Source organism: Mauremys reevesii, unplaced genomic scaffold (genome assembly GCF_016161935.1).
Source record: "Mauremys reevesii isolate NIE-2019 unplaced genomic scaffold, ASM1616193v1 Contig5, whole genome shotgun sequence".
NCBI lineage: Eukaryota > Metazoa > Chordata > Testudines > Geoemydidae > Mauremys > Mauremys reevesii.
The window spans coordinates 671,779-687,173 of record NW_024100862.1 but is presented as its reverse complement, the minus strand read 5'-3'; the positions used below and the strand labels follow the sequence as shown (position 1 = coordinate 687,173).

The 15,395-nt window shown below is 41.7% G+C and overlaps 1 protein-coding gene across 7 annotated transcripts in view; it reads right to left on the bottom strand.

Moving 5' to 3' along the window:
* Positions 1-2,229: 2,229 nt before the first annotated feature.
* LOC120394305 (butyrophilin subfamily 1 member A1-like) overlaps positions 2,230-15,395 on the bottom strand; it is a 35,431-nt gene continuing 22,265 nt past the window's right edge. For 5 of the 7 annotated variants that reach the window (XM_039518556.1, XM_039518557.1, XM_039518561.1 and 2 more), the window contains 8 exons: positions 13,667-13,687; positions 12,507-12,620; positions 10,600-10,620; positions 10,171-10,191; positions 8,375-8,395; positions 7,908-7,928; positions 4,973-4,999; positions 2,230-3,296 (listed from right to left, as the gene is read on the bottom strand). In XM_039518556.1, coding sequence (XP_039374490.1) covers positions 2,767-3,296; positions 4,973-4,999; positions 7,908-7,928; positions 8,375-8,395; positions 10,171-10,191; positions 10,600-10,620; positions 12,507-12,620; positions 13,667-13,687 — 776 coding nt within the window. In that variant the 3' untranslated portion in view covers positions 2,230-2,766. The remainder of the gene's footprint in view (positions 3,297-4,972; positions 5,000-7,907; positions 7,929-8,374; positions 8,396-10,170; positions 10,192-10,599; positions 10,621-12,506; positions 12,621-13,666; positions 13,688-15,395) is intronic. The other 2 variants (XM_039518559.1, XM_039518558.1) reach the window with 2 other exon arrangements.

Below are 15,395 nucleotides of genomic sequence, written 5' to 3'. Positions count from 1 at the left end.
GTCTCAGATCCTGCCCCTCCCTCACCCCACCAGCCACTGGACCAGGCTCTGATCACTTTACGTCTCTGAGTTTTTACTCCCTATTTCCCCTCATTGCGTATGTGGGGATTCACTCCTTCACCCAATTCCCTATTACTTGCAGCATCGCTCCGGGTGCTCCCATCTCCCTCTTGCTGAGCATGGGGCTGCCACTGTTCAGGTTTCCCAGGATCGTCCCTTTGCTGAGATGGTTGCCCTGGCAAACTTCAGGGTACTAGGCACACACTGCCAGCTGGCCAGTGTTAAGGGCTCAAGATACTTCCTAGATGGGCATTGCTGGCTCCCCCAGGAGCTCGCACCCCGCCTGGCCCTCAGAACCTCCTGCTTCTGTAAGGTCTCACTTTTGCTCCTTGATCTCTCCCTACCCCCATTTCTGTCCTCCTGTACATGGGGTCCTAATTCTACCCTATTTCTCTGCTGTGGATCCTCACAGGATCTTTCTTCTTTTAAGGTCTCACCACAAGCTGCTCTCATCCAACTGGATCCCATCCCTCTCATCCTCCAGGGGTATCTCTCTCCCTCTGATCAACTGCTTGGGAATCTCTCCTTCCCATTTGGTCTCTCCTATAGTTACTCTCCTCTTCCCGGTGGGTCTCTCCATTCCTGATTCCCACCACGTGGTCTCTCTCACCTATTCCACTTTAGGCAGCACTTTGCAGTTGTTCTCTTTTTCCTTCAGGGAGTATCTTTCCCTGTCCATCCCCCCACCACCTGGGGGATCGCTCTTCACTGCCTCCATACCCAAGTATCCCTGTATTTGCGGGTGGCGTCTCCTCCCTCCATTACAATCAGGGCCGGCCTTAGGCATGGGCAAATGGGGTGAAAGCTCAGGGCACCATTACAAAGGGGGCGCCTCCAGAGCAGGGGTATCCCTCCCGCTGCTGACATCAGCAGCCCCACGGCTCCTGCCCCCTGCCTTGGAGATGCCCTTGCCCAGCTGCTCCTGGGAGCTTCCTGTTTGCTGTAAGGAGGGAGGAGAGGCTCGGCTGTCAGGCTGTCCCCTCCCCCACCCGCCACCCATGTACCCCACCCCTCAGAGCGGGGGGGTTGTGTGTGTGAGGACAGGGCTCACCAAGAGATGGACAGAGCTGCTGGTGGCTGCTGCTGTGTCTGATGGAGCTTTCCTTCAGACTGCTGAGTGCCACTCTCTGAAAGGGGCAGCGCGCGGACTCTCACACACTCCCCCAGCTCACACACTCACACATACTTCGACTTCAGCTATGTGAATAACGTAGCTGAAGTCGAAGTATCTTAGATCGAATTACCTACCGTCCTCACGGCGCAAGATCGATGTCCGCGGCTCCCCATGTCGACTCCGCTAACGACAGGAGCGCGATACAGCGGGTAGTCTGGACGTACCCTCAGAAAGCCTATGTCACTGTCCCTGCTCGCTGGTTTATTTTGGCAGATCCCCTGGACCCCTGGTTGAGTACCACTGCTGTAGAGAGCTGTGCAGGGTATGTACTCAGGTATATACCTGCACCCTTCAGGTGTGTCTTTACTCCATGTACCTAAGCCATGCTTCACTATCAATGTTATTATTTATTGCCATCCTAGGGGGATTATGTGTATATGTGTACACTACATGCTGTAGAAATAAGTGTGCAGTGTAGATGCATCCATAAGAAGAACATCCTCTGTAGCAGAAGGGGAACAGGGTGGCTACCCACCTTCTCTGAACTGCATTTACCTGTGAAGGGTGAAATTGCTTTTAAAGGCTCCTCACTGGTGCTGATGGTAGCTGAGCTTCTGTGAGCCCTGATGGTGGGGAGGCATGTGCCGAGAGACTTATTCAGTTGAATATAGACCCAGATTATAATTATTAGTCAGACATGAATCTGGTCTAATTATTGTACAGAAATATGCTGACATTAAATTAGCAATAATATTGATGTCATTTTGTTTCCAAGGCCAATGTCAAGCAATGTTATGAAACGGTGCTGCATTTTCCACAGTAAAATTCTCACATTTCTGTGTCAGAAATGTCATGTTCTTAAAAGGTTGCGCAGATATCAGTAATTGCTAAGAGGCTGAACACTTATTTTATGGAAATTATACAGATAAGATGGCATCACAAAAGTAAACAACTCTTCTTTTTTTTGTTCCACAAAGATGCATCAGTATAAATTGTTATAGGTTTGGTATAAATTAATATAATGAGATATCAAATAACTAGGCTCAATCAATCAGCTTTTATTAATGAAAAATATTAAGCAAAAATTAACACAGCATAATACAGAATGGAAAAGTCAATATGCTACCAACCAATCCTGAAGACAGCAGAGCAGCTGGTCAATATTTCTCAAGATTGTGTGATTACCCCATTTGTATTTATACCTGACTCAAAGACTGGTTATACAATTTAGCACAGACTCATTAGTATAACATAGGATATTATTTCCTTACTTTTAGCTGCTAATATACTTTCTCCAGATAAACTAGTAGTTAGCAATGAAAATAAATTACATTTCTAGTTAATAGCTCTGTTTGTGAGAGCTCAGTTTTAATTCCGGTGCAGTCCCATTCCTTATATGGGGAGCCACCACCCCTGCAGCATTAGCAATGTATGTAACTATAATTTCATAGCCAATGGTTTTTCAGATCACCTTTCTTTTGGCTGAAAAGCATTCTGTTACTTTGGTTGAGTTTGGTCAACAGTGCCATGACACATCAAGGAGCTTTGGCTTAGTTTAGTCAACAACACAGAGCCTCACAGCCATTTTAAATTTATTCCTCTTCTTTAATTGAAGAAATTCTCATTGTTGTCCCTTTGTGGGAATTTTTAAAGAAGGGATAAACCTCTCCTGAGAATGAACAGTCATTAAATGTGAACAACACAGACATGTCAGTTACACTGAAAAAGGTCACCTGCCTATCTTGGTAACCAAGGTAAACTCCAATTTTCTTGGGCTTTTTCTGCACCATGATCCGGGTCCATGGATCTGTTTTTGCCCAATAATCTCCCCCATTCAGACTCAGAGCCCAGAATCCCTGTTTAGGGGACAAAGAAAGTTTCCCTTTTCTCTCTATGGATTTTCTGGCCACCCCCAGGTCCCAGTAAGTGCTGCTCCCAACATCCACTTCCCAATAGTGCTTTCCAGAGGAGAATCCTTCAGAGCCCAACACACAGACAGTCGAATCGAACCTCTCTGGATGTGGTGGAACTTTCTGAGGCTGGGCTTCATATTTCAAACTCTTCTTATCCCCAGCAATGCAGAGGTTGGGGTGGGCTGTTCCTGCATCAAGAGTGATGTCATCTGCAAAGAGAGACTGGGTTTTCCAAAGCACTGGTCTAATGTCAGTCTGAGCTGGGTTATGAGAAGTTTGCAGGGTAGACCCCATCCTGCACTATTTTGTTAGGTGGGAATTTTGCCTGATTGAAGCCTGCTTGACAATGTTTTTTGTTGTACTGAAATATTTCAAATATATGAGAGTTGCTTGAGATTCACATGAAACTGAAAGTGAATTGAATTATTTGAGTGGCATTCACAAGGGGGATATAGCCATATATATCCAGCATTTAGGTGACACTGGCATTCACAAAACCCTTGCCCAGCTGCTGCCTAACCCTGCAGGCACATAAATTTCCTAAGCACCTAGATTTCCACCATTAAAGTTCCCATGGTTCCTAAACTTTGGCAACTGGGTGTAAACTCAGCCACCTGAGTCCTGCCATTGCCAAGCAATTTTGCACCTAACTCATGCCCGAGTCCTATCAGGATTGACGAAGTAGGTCACTCCCTGAATACCCTGCCTTTGGGGCCTGATCCAATAGATGTGAGAGAGACAAGGTGTGTAAGGCAATATCTTTTATTGGACCAACTTCTCTAGGTGAGAAAGACAAGCTTTCAAGCCACACAGAGCTCTTCTTTTCACTAATAGAAGTTGGTCCAATAAAAGATCACCTTACCCAGCTTGTCCCTCTGATATCTGGGGACTGACATGGCTATACACCAGGAGTTGTGCTCAGATGAGGAGGTGCCACCCTTATATATGCTTAAAGTTTAGCCTTTGCTTACATACCCTGATGAACTGGGGCCTTGTAAAAATGTTAATCTCTAAACACCCAAGCAGATGGCAGAGAAGAAAATTATTGCACCGATTATATTAGATCACTGGATTTCCCTATTGTCTTTATTATTTTCTCCCGAGTTCTATTCCCTTCTTTGACACTGACTCAAGTGAGCTTGTTCGAATGTCATAAGCAGTCTCTGTGAACTGTATATAATACCATCTACACTGAGCGAGAGATCCAGCTGGACTGACATTTGCAAAGAGCTTTGAGATAACAGAAGAAAACTGCAACAAAATGCAAATTACTGTCACCACAGTCATAAATCACCATAATTACAGCTGTCGTTCATCATCCCCTTAATGATCGTTACTCAGTACCATATTCATTTTTCCTATCACCATAATCAGCATCAATCTCAAACCAACACCACCTCTCCCAGAGCTAACTTTTCACCACTGTTTTCATCAATACCAAATGCCATCATAATCTCACCCATTTTATTCTTTGCCACAACTACCCAGAATCATAACCTGTCATCATTACTCTTATTACTACAACCACTGCAATCACCATTACTGCCGCCACCTCGTCTGTGCTTTTACTCTGCTCCAAATCCTGAGGCCCTGACTTAGTGTTTCCTCAGATAAAACATTTTGGGCAGATTCTGACCTCACATCAGTGAAAATAAGAAGTGACTCCACATAAATCCATGAAATTACACTGGTGTGAAATTGATATGAAGTCAGCATCAGGTCCTTACATAAATGTGATATTTTTCCCCAAGTAAACACTGTGTAAAAACTGAGCATGGCTCTCAGGATTTGCTTTCAGGATAGCAGCATTTTCTGTTATGTTTCTCGTTTGGTTGCTGTATTAACACAATGATTTCTTCATCCTGGAAGAAATGTTTTCTGTTACCTTTTTTATTGCGAGCCCTTCTCCATTCTGAAATCAAGTAAGAAATAACAGACATTGAATTAAAAGAGGCCCATACTAAAGATTTTCCTGTTTCTGGCAATGGGATGTTCCAGACTGAGAAAGCATTAAATGGCTATTTAATTGTTCAGAAGGAAGAAATGTTGATATTAATATGCACAAACATGTGCTTAGAATGCACACACAGGTATACTACACCTGTCTTACCTACATGTGGGCTCCTCTGAACTCCTGTGATTAGAACCTGAGCAGGGTGTTGGTCTGCCTAAGAACTGCTTTGTCTGTCTTGACCTCAAGCCAATGCCTCATCTCATCATGTAACCTGCTCATTTTTGGGTAGTATGATTTCAGCTTTTTCTCTTACATTGATCAAACTCCCTCACACTTCCCCCTCATCCTTACATACTGTTTCAGACCACCGCAGACTCTGTTAACAGCAATTCAGACCCCACTACTATTATTTACTTTGGGAGTGTGGCAGTGGCAGTACCTCCCAAATGTGACAGGGGTTAGGGATCAAAGCCAAAAAGGGACTTGAGTGTTGAAATACTCAGCATGTCAACATCTAACTGTTAGGCTTCTAGCCACCCAATGAAATTTGCAAGGCCTGAGTTAGGTGCCCAGGCATGGGTGTAGATTGTAATTAATAAATTAATCTATTATAAGAGCTGGATATAAGAAACTAATATCTGGTAGGTTATGGGTAAAAAAACAGCTTAAGGTTTAAACTGAAATGCAAGAAACCTACAGGCTTAAGTGTGTTAGCTTAGCCAAATTAGGTGTTAGGATTTAGATAAATTGTCCATATTATAAAGCTTACTTACTCATGCTAACTTAATAATAAATCTGCTCAGCTTGTGTCTATGTTTCTATGCTGCTGTTTTGAAAAGCAATTGAGTCTGGATAATAATGTATATAAGAGGTAGAAACTATAAGATGACTGTTGGTAACCAGGGTGAAATGTTAGAGACTTCCTTAAGAAGTAGATTGCATGCTACTATGGTGATAAGGTGATGTGAATGTGAATAAATTAAAGAATTATCCAAGTTGCCTATGAGATTAAGAGTCCCCCGTTATTACCGGGTGCTCTCAAAGATGGACATGCATATTAATGAGCTTTGGTGGATATGTGCAAAACTTATTATAAATGGGCCTGACAGATGGCTGGAGGTCATCACTTCCTGGAGGTCATCATCTCTTGATCCTCAACAAGAGCCCGACACCTCCAGTCTCCTTCATAATTCCATGTGGATATGTGAGTATGGAAGAATTCAAAATACTGGTGTTGGACACTTTGTTTTTTTTCTACCCATTGAAATTTATGCAACAGTTATAGTAACTGGGGTATTCTATGTGAGAAGACTTTTAATAAAGTCACAGCTGATTAAATGTGATCATTGTTTCTTGCATGCACCTCAATTCTCCAACAATGATGCTAGCTGACATGGTGGAGAGATAGGTGCTTTAAAAAAAATGGGCTCTACAAAAGGCAGCACACTGGACAGGATGACACCTAATTTAGCCAATGGGAGAGGCTAAGCCCTGCCCCTTCAGAGAGTTCATCACCTCAGTCTGGGCTGGAGGAAGGTGCCTATCTCCACTTGGGATTCTCAGCCATGAACTGTCTCCTGGAGTCAGCTGCCTAAGCCATATCTTACATGAAAAGCAGCAATGTGTGCCCAATGCCACACAAAATTTCTGGGGAAGAGGAGAACCTCTCTTTCAACCATTATCCAAGTTGTTATGGCACTCACCCAGGATGTGGGAGACTTACTTCTCACTTTCTGCCCTAATCACTGGGATGAAAGCTATAAGAGAGGTCCAGAGCTGTGGCTAATGAACACTCAAAGAAGCTCAGTGTGAGCTGGGGAGGAGAAGTGATGAAAGGTTCTATTTGCATCCTACCTTCCAGTTCTGAGCTGGCTCTGCAGTGAGATGTTCACACTGTGCAGAACAGAGCAGCTTGAAGGATGCTCTAAACTGTTGTGGTAACAACAGATCCCTGGCTATTGCAGATAATGTGGATGCTGAGCTATGCCCCCTTTTTCCTGCCACACCATTTACACTGGGCCAGAGGGAGGGTGAAATAATAGCTGTACATGCTACAAAGATTCCCCAGTGCAAGAGGAATCCCCTAGCGCTCTGGTCCATTGTTTTTGGAGAAGTTTGTGTAGTCAAAACACCATGAAGATGCTGCAATGTGGCTGAGAATCTGAAAGAAAACTTTGTTTTTAATTCAAAGCGCTACTATTCCACAGTGCTACACAACACGTAAAAGCAATATAATTTTCATCTTCTCAAAATGATTTTCCCAATTACTAACATATCATAAAAAATTACATGATGAAAAAATAAACACCATAGAAAACTTATGCTAGCCTCCTGCACACACTCAAAGATAAAGTTAACAGAAGCGGAGTCATGATATTATTGAATGTCTATACTGTACAGTGATTCTTAAATCAGTCTTTCATTTTAGATGAAAGAAAAGAAGTACAAATATTCTAGGGTAATCAATCAATATCTCTTTTCACTTAAAAACAATCTTCTGAACGCTAGTAGCAGCTGAGAAATCAAAAAGAACCTCCCCAGTCAGCAACTGCCAGTCTTCTCATTCATTGTCTTTCTTACACACCACACTTAACACATCATTCAGACTCAGTCACAGCTCCGAATCTTGCACTCCACAACTAAATAAAATGAAGGCGCTGTGTTCTCACACAACTGAAGACCTAGTTCTCACCCCACTGACTCCTGTTTACAAATGTCCTTCTCCCACCATAGATTACCACAGCTACCTTACTGACAATGGTTTGAAACCTCAGTTTGTTCAAGTACCTCTAGTGATTCTAAGAAAATATGAATAAATTGTGCTCAGTCTGATTCACAATAATTCCAAAAATTGAAGCAAGCCTACCATTCTCTTTCTGAAGCTCTTCTGAAAAACATAAAATTAAAATTCATTTGAAAAAAAAATTACAATCCTTTAAATATTCAATATGTTCTGTAGTATCCAAATGTAAAGTAATGTACAAATTCCATGCACTGCTGTACTTCCTTTGTGTATATCTACATAGACATGTACCAAGGAGGTTGCTCACCATTCTACTTGGGTGGCTAGCCTGAGCCTCTGACTCTGCTACTGTGTCCACAATGCTATCTGTAGTGCACTAGCATAAGTAAGAAAAATAACTAGATACATGCATTCTCATCCTAGGTTGTGTGAGGTTTTCTTCCGCCAGTTTAGGGAGAGAGAAAGGCATCCAAATCAAGGCCTTTTTTTTTTTTTGAGGACAGTGAGATGAATACATCGATGATTCCTAGTCTCAGCATAGAACCTGCTTGTCTATGAGTGAAATTGTTCACAAACCAAAATCAACTTACTCATTTTCTCCTGGAGATTATCTATGGGACAAGAACAAATATTAGAATCACAGCAGCCATGCTTCAAAATTCAGCTGAAAGTGACTAGCCCCGCTTTTTATTTATATTTTATTTTCTTGCATTTTATTTTTTTCCCTTTGAAATTCCCAGACAATTCCCTACATACTAATACATTTTTCTTTGGTATTTTTGGAAAAGAAAATCAGCATTTAAGGATTCACAAAATTGGCTGAACTCTCCCTTGGATAAGTATAAAAAGCTTAGGGGGTTATAAAGGAATGGGCAGGCTAATGAATGTTCTTGCATTGATGGAAGGCAAGGAAATGAAAATAAATATCTGTTTTCAATTAAAAACATTCTTCTTAAGGACAGTAGCAGCTGAGAAATCAAACAGAAGTGTTTGAAATATGAGACAGGACAAAGTACATCAAGGATCTGACCTGGTTGGGAGGGAGATAGATATCGTGTCTTGTTTTGAAAACAGACATTACCTAGATTTTTGTGCTTCATTCATAATTATGTAATCTCATAGGATGAGAAATAAAAGGACTAAAACAGAGACCAGGAGAGAGAGAGAGAGACAGAGAGAGAGAGAGAGAGAGAGAACATGCCACATAGATAAAAAGATTGAAGAGGAAGGATGAAGAAAAAATTGAAATGTGAGAAAAAAGTAAAATATGTTCTTTTGGGGAAAAAAAACAGAATTATGACCACTAAGTAAAATGAGAAGGTCTATTCAGAGAGTCTAAGCTGAGCTCCCTTCTGCAACTGCACATCTTGGACTTAAACTTTCAATAGCAGCCACTGGTTTTCAGCGTGTAATTAGAGACCTCTTGAGTCCAGGGCAATTGTACATTCTGTTGATTTAATTTGGAGCTGTGTGTGCTCAGTAGCTTTGAAAATCATACCCAAACTCTGTGACACTGGAGATGCAATATCAATGGCAAGTGTAACCAAAAAAAAAATCGGATCCCTAGGGAGTAAAAGACATTTCTGAGCTGAGGGAGGCAGAAGACAAAGTTCAAGAAATAAAATATATTTTTCTATTATACAGGTTTTCTCTCCCCCCCCCCCCCGCCCTCTTTCTTTCTCTGGATATTGCACAAGGCAGGTAGTAGGGTTGCCATGCTCCCTTTTTCTTGGCCACACCTCTTGCACTGGGCCAGAAGGAGGAGGATATAGGAGCATGTTTAGTAGCTGTACACATACAAAGTTTCCCAGTCCAAAGGGAATCCCATATTGCTCAGATCCATTTTTTTATTATTATTATTACTATTTATTATTATTTTTTGGTTGTCATTTGTGAAGTTTGCATAGTCAGAGCAGCATGAACAAGCTGCTGTGTGGTTGAGCATCTGAAACAAGCATTTTTTTTAATTAAAAGAGTTACTAAAACAGTAGTGTGCAACATTTAAAACAGATATAATTATCATCTTCTCAAAATGATTTTCCTAATTAATAATACACAGCATATCCTGAAAATAAATTACTTCATGAAAAAATAAATATTATAGAAAACTTATGCTAGGCTCCTGTATACTCTCAAAGATAAAATGAAGAGAAGAGGAGGCAAGGCATTAATGATGAAAGAAAAGAAGTACAAATATTCTAGGGTAACCAACCAACTTTCTGTGGGAGAAAGTCATTACAGTTCTCTTATGGAGTTAAAAAGAATTCTGCTGGCTAATGAACTCTCCTTGGATTGAAGAAAGACAATAAAATGAAGAAATATCTCTTTTCACTTAAGAACGTTCTTCTGAAGGACAGTAGCAGGTGAGAAATCAAAGTGAACTTACCAAGTTCATTCCGGAATTTGTCTGCAAAAGAACAGTGTAATTTCAATTAGAAATTGAGTGTACAGGTTTTACCTTACCTCACTGAAGGAGCTGTCCCTCGCCAATCACCAGCTGCCAGTCTTCTCATTTATCTTCTTTCTTACACACCATACCTGACACATCACCCAGATTCAGTCACAGCTCAGAATCTTGCATTCCATAACTAGATAAAATCAAGGCCCTGTGTTCTCACAGAACTGGAAACCCAACCCTCACCCCACTGACTCCTGTTTACATATGTCCCTCTCACAGCCACCCTTCACCACAGATATCTTATGGGCAATGACTTGAACCCTCAGTCTGTTGAACAACCTATAGTGACACCCACAATCTACAAGTAATTTGTCTCAGTGTGAATAAATATAAACTCCAAAATCAGAGTAAACCTACCATTTTCTTTCTTAAGCTTGTCTGAAAAACATAGAAGTAAAATTTAATTCAGAATAATACAAGTCTTTCAATATGCACTGTAGCATCCCAATTTAATGTAATGGATAGATTCCCCGCTTGGCTTCACTTCCTTTTTGACTTGCAGGGTATTTCTGCATAACGGCTGTAATGTGTGAGTCTCAGATTGGGTTCATGTGTCAGCTTTGTTTGAGCTAGTACCTAAAAACAGCAAGGTGGCCACAGCAGCGCAGGCAGTGGCTTGGGCTATATGCCCAGAGGGTCAGGTGGTATCATACTTCAGTACTAGCCCAAACTGATGCCTTTGCCACTGTGTCCACCCTGTTATTTTTAGTTTCAGCACAAAACCTGCTTCTGTGTGAGTGAAGTGGTTCACAAACTTTTTTTTTTTCCTGAAGATCACCTATGGGCATGGCGTCTTTTAAGACAAAATAGGAACACATAGCCACTTTGCATTTAAACATCATAGTAAGTTACCACCCACTGTACAGAATACATAGTTCAAAGGCAGGGATGTCACAGGCCTGTTTCTCCAGGTCAGTTTGGGTAGAGACATAATAGGATGCTGACACTCCCCATATTTCAAGGGGCACTAGACTACCTCCATCTGATGCCATGAAAGTACAGCACATGTGCAAACAGCCACTAGCTGGCTGACCATATGCCTGTCTCAGCTTTTCTTCTCTCCTCCTCCCCCATGACCACAAGTTCAGCTCATTGGTGTCTGTGTCTCACCAACTGGTCCTCTTCAGCCCCAGACAAAGGTTGTTTAGTCCAGACCCCGGTGCTGAGGCAGGACCAGGTAAACTTAGACCATTCCTGACAGGTGTCTAGACTAGATGATCTCTTGAGACCCCTTCCAGCTCTACATTTCTCTGAGTCTATCCTGTGCATCAGCCTCTTAGCATATTATTTGCACATATACCTCAAAGCCTCTTAAATCAAGTGTTTGCCAATAATTCATATTTTCCCTCCACTTCCACAAATGAATTTGTCAGCCTCTCAACAATCCACTAACCTAATCAGTTTCTCCTCAGGCCTCTGAGTAACTTAACTGCCTCCACAAAACATTTGTACAATTCCACAATCTACCTTCTGCCGTCATTTCTATTGCATCCTCAGCCCACTCCCTTCACTGACATCAGTCCATCCTAACATATGAATCCCATCAATCCATTTTCTGTCTCTAATCAATAAACTTTACACATGCTCACAGTGTATACATTTTCACCATCACCACCACAAACCTCAATCCTGGCACCTCTCCTCTAAATTTATTGTCACGCTTCCTAATCCCCCTAATGCAGCCCCTCCTGTAAAGCCCCTAGGAACCCACAGAAGCACTCCATCCATCCTCTGTCCCCAAGGCATCTGAAATTTGAACTGAAGGAAACATTTTCAATTCAGCTTGTTTCTGTCTGAAAATCCCGTTATTTCAAAACTGAAATATTTCACAAATACGTATTTTGTCAGAAATTTTTCTGAGATCTAAAGTGAAATTTCTGGTAAAAACCAAAGTAGGCCCAAACTTAAAATAGCTAACAGTGCAGGGGTGTGTGGGGTGTGCTCCACAGTGGTGTGCAAAACCCAATTTAAGTCCCTGTTCTGCCTAATGAAGAGCAAGGACCTGAATGTGGGTCACCCATTTACCAGGGAGATCTCCTCACCCCCCTGGCTATGCGATCAATCTCTTCTCTTAGAGCTGCACCACTTTGTAAAAATAATTAAATATTTCTGTTTGGGGAAGGAGAAAGGTAGTAGATTTTGCTTTTCTCCTCTTCCAGGCACAAGAGCGGCAATCCTTGTCACTTCAATTCACCCTTGCTGACTCCTTTCATACCTGCAAAATCTCCATCCCCTCCCCCTAAGTAAAAGTTCCCACTCCTCACCAAAAGGATTTAGGGTTTGGATCATATTCTTGCACAGCTGCATGGGCCGACTCCCAAGAGCCAAAATATTTGCAATAATTCCTTTGTGTTCACTGACTTCTGCTTTCTCATTATCTGAAAAAAGGGATATGTTGAGATTAGATCAATAGATAGACATTTACAGGCTGGAAACTTTTTAGTCAGAAGCGGACTGTCAGGTGACTTTCCATCTAAATATCATTCTAATTTATGAGACACTGTTTCTGAGGAAACTCAGAATTAGAAATATATATATACAAAAATGTTTCTTTAGATAAGCTTGTTTTAGACATACTAGTCTGCTGTCTAAATTGCCATACACCAAGATGTAGTGTCATCATTCAATAAGCAGGCCCAGCACATGTGCAAGTGGCCACTAGCTAGCTACCCATACACCTCCCTCATCTTTCCTTCTTTTCTCTGCTCTTGTGGCCACATCACTCAGATCACCAATTGGTCTCCTCCATCTGCCAGCCCATAGAGGAAGGAAAGAGATCTCCCTTCTCCAGAGAATCCCAGTAATTTGGTTTGACTCCAGAGAATCTGTAACTGTGCATGCACTGGGGGAATGAAAGCCTAGGATAGATGAGGATGTGAAGAGTGGTTACAGAAATAGAGGTTAATAAGAGTAATGTGGGTGGGTGCCTAATGGGTAATTACCAGGGGAGGGGAGAACTATCAGGACTGCATTAAGCACTAGGCTGCTCTATGTGGTTGAGCTGAACAGCCTCTTGTAATTGGAAAAGCTGCAGGTCTGGTACTTAAGCCTAAAGACAGATGAAAACTAACCCTAACCCTGGTAGAACTGAGCACAGAAGGTCATGTCCCCTTTCACAAGGCTTTGTCCCCAAATTCAGCCAGAACTACTGAGCTAGCTCTGATAGATATAGTGCCCATTAGTGTATGGAGTAAGGCAGAAAGAAGAACTCCTAGAATAACTTTACAGTACTATCACAACGTGCTCCTGACTTGGGTGGGACATGTAGACACAAACAGCATAGGTGTATACACAAATAGACTTACATTTCAGACTTCAGGCAGGAGTTAAACAAAATTAATGCTAAAAAGTGGAGTACATTTGGACCTTTGAACTGTAAATTCAGGAAGGATATTTCACCACTCCGATATCAAAGTAGACTTACCATTGCTCAATAGGGCTTTTTCTGTAAGAGAAAAAGAAATGGACAAAATAAGCATTATTTTAAAAATATATTTTTTTATTTTGTTGAAAATTTTCATAGATTTAAAATCAGAAATTTTAGAAGATAGTGAGTAATTTTCTGCTTCAGCCTTTCACCAAATTCAGGATCAGAGCATCTTTTTTTCAGTCTCTGAAAGTGACAATCTGTCTAGACATCTGGATATTTCAAGTTTGCTAATTTGAAAGTCAGCAATATCAGTTATAGATTTATTGTGTCTACTGTATTTTTCCAGAATTATTTGCTGAGTTGGGGGGAAAAACGCTTATCTTTATAAAAGATCACTTAATTGAACTTCATTAGATGAAAGGTGTAAGAATTCCAGGGGGAGTGTCTTATTCTTATTCATGGAAGTACTCCAAAGGTGGAGTTCAGGGGAAAGATGAGGCATGACCATACACTTTTAGAAGTGGAGGAGATGGGAGTGGCCTGTGTGGAGCATTCTGGGACAGCTGCTGGAGGCCAGTAATGATTGACATAAGTTACACTGTGTCTACACTTGCTTGGTGTTGGCCTATTTACATTGACCTTGGCTCTGCACCACTCGGGGAGGTGGTGTTATCAAGTCAACATAAAGGGACAATTACATCAGCAGGAACTTCTTGCTTGATCATTGAAACTGCTTACTTAACAAGGTTTCTTTAAGGGACATGTCATTCTATTACTATTGTATAAATAAGAGGGAAAAGCTTGAGATAGTTGGACTCGTTCTGGGACTCTTTTAGACTCTTTTTGAACTCTCCATCTGGATACATCTTGCGGTTCCCTCCAGCAGACTGAAGATTTGGCCACCGGAAGCCTGATGCTGTTTCACTCGAAAGCCACACTCAGCTCTGGTAATAATCAAGGGTTGGAGGTGTTTCACTAATCTGTTGTGGATGTGTGTAAGTGCTTGACACTATGTAAAGTTTAGCTTTAAGTGAAAGCACTCTTGCGTTGTCCTGTTTGTGCCGGCCTGTTTGTGCCAGCTGTGTCTCCCATGATTTATTTAATGACACCACCTCACATAGAGTAGAAGTAACCAAGAGCTTTGGGTTGAAAGAACCCTGGGTAACAGTTTCTCCAATCCAGTCTCTGCAGTCTATATTTTTTGGTTTTGCATAGCCAGTGAATACTCCAGCACCTTAACTCTTACTCTGCCCGTCAGACCCCATTGCCATCAATCCACCCTCTGAGCTCCACTCCATTAATACATCCGCTTATTATTTGTATTATCATAGTGCTCAAGAGCCCCAGTCATAGCCCAAGATCCCAGTGTGCTAGGTGCTGTACAAAGACAGAGCAAAAAACAGTCTCTTCCCAAAACAACTGACAATCTAATTATGAGACAAGAGACAACGGATGAAGGTGGATGGGGAGTATGAAAAAAGAATTATGTTCCCTTCTCATTGGCTGCCCTCCCACACCCTGCTTCCACTCATATCTTTTATGCCCAATACATCAGCCTCAACAATATATGGTTTGATCGCCATCCATCTTATGCTTTTCCTTCATACCCTATACCTAAACTTTGCCTGTTTATTTATACTCATCCTCCTATCTTCAGCCCATCCTCTATTGCAGAACCCCACACACCACATAAATACATATTTCATTTCTTTTTCCTCCCTGTCTTACCCAATAACCTGCATGATCCTCTGCAGCCCCAGTACCCAGCAATCCCTACTCTGCC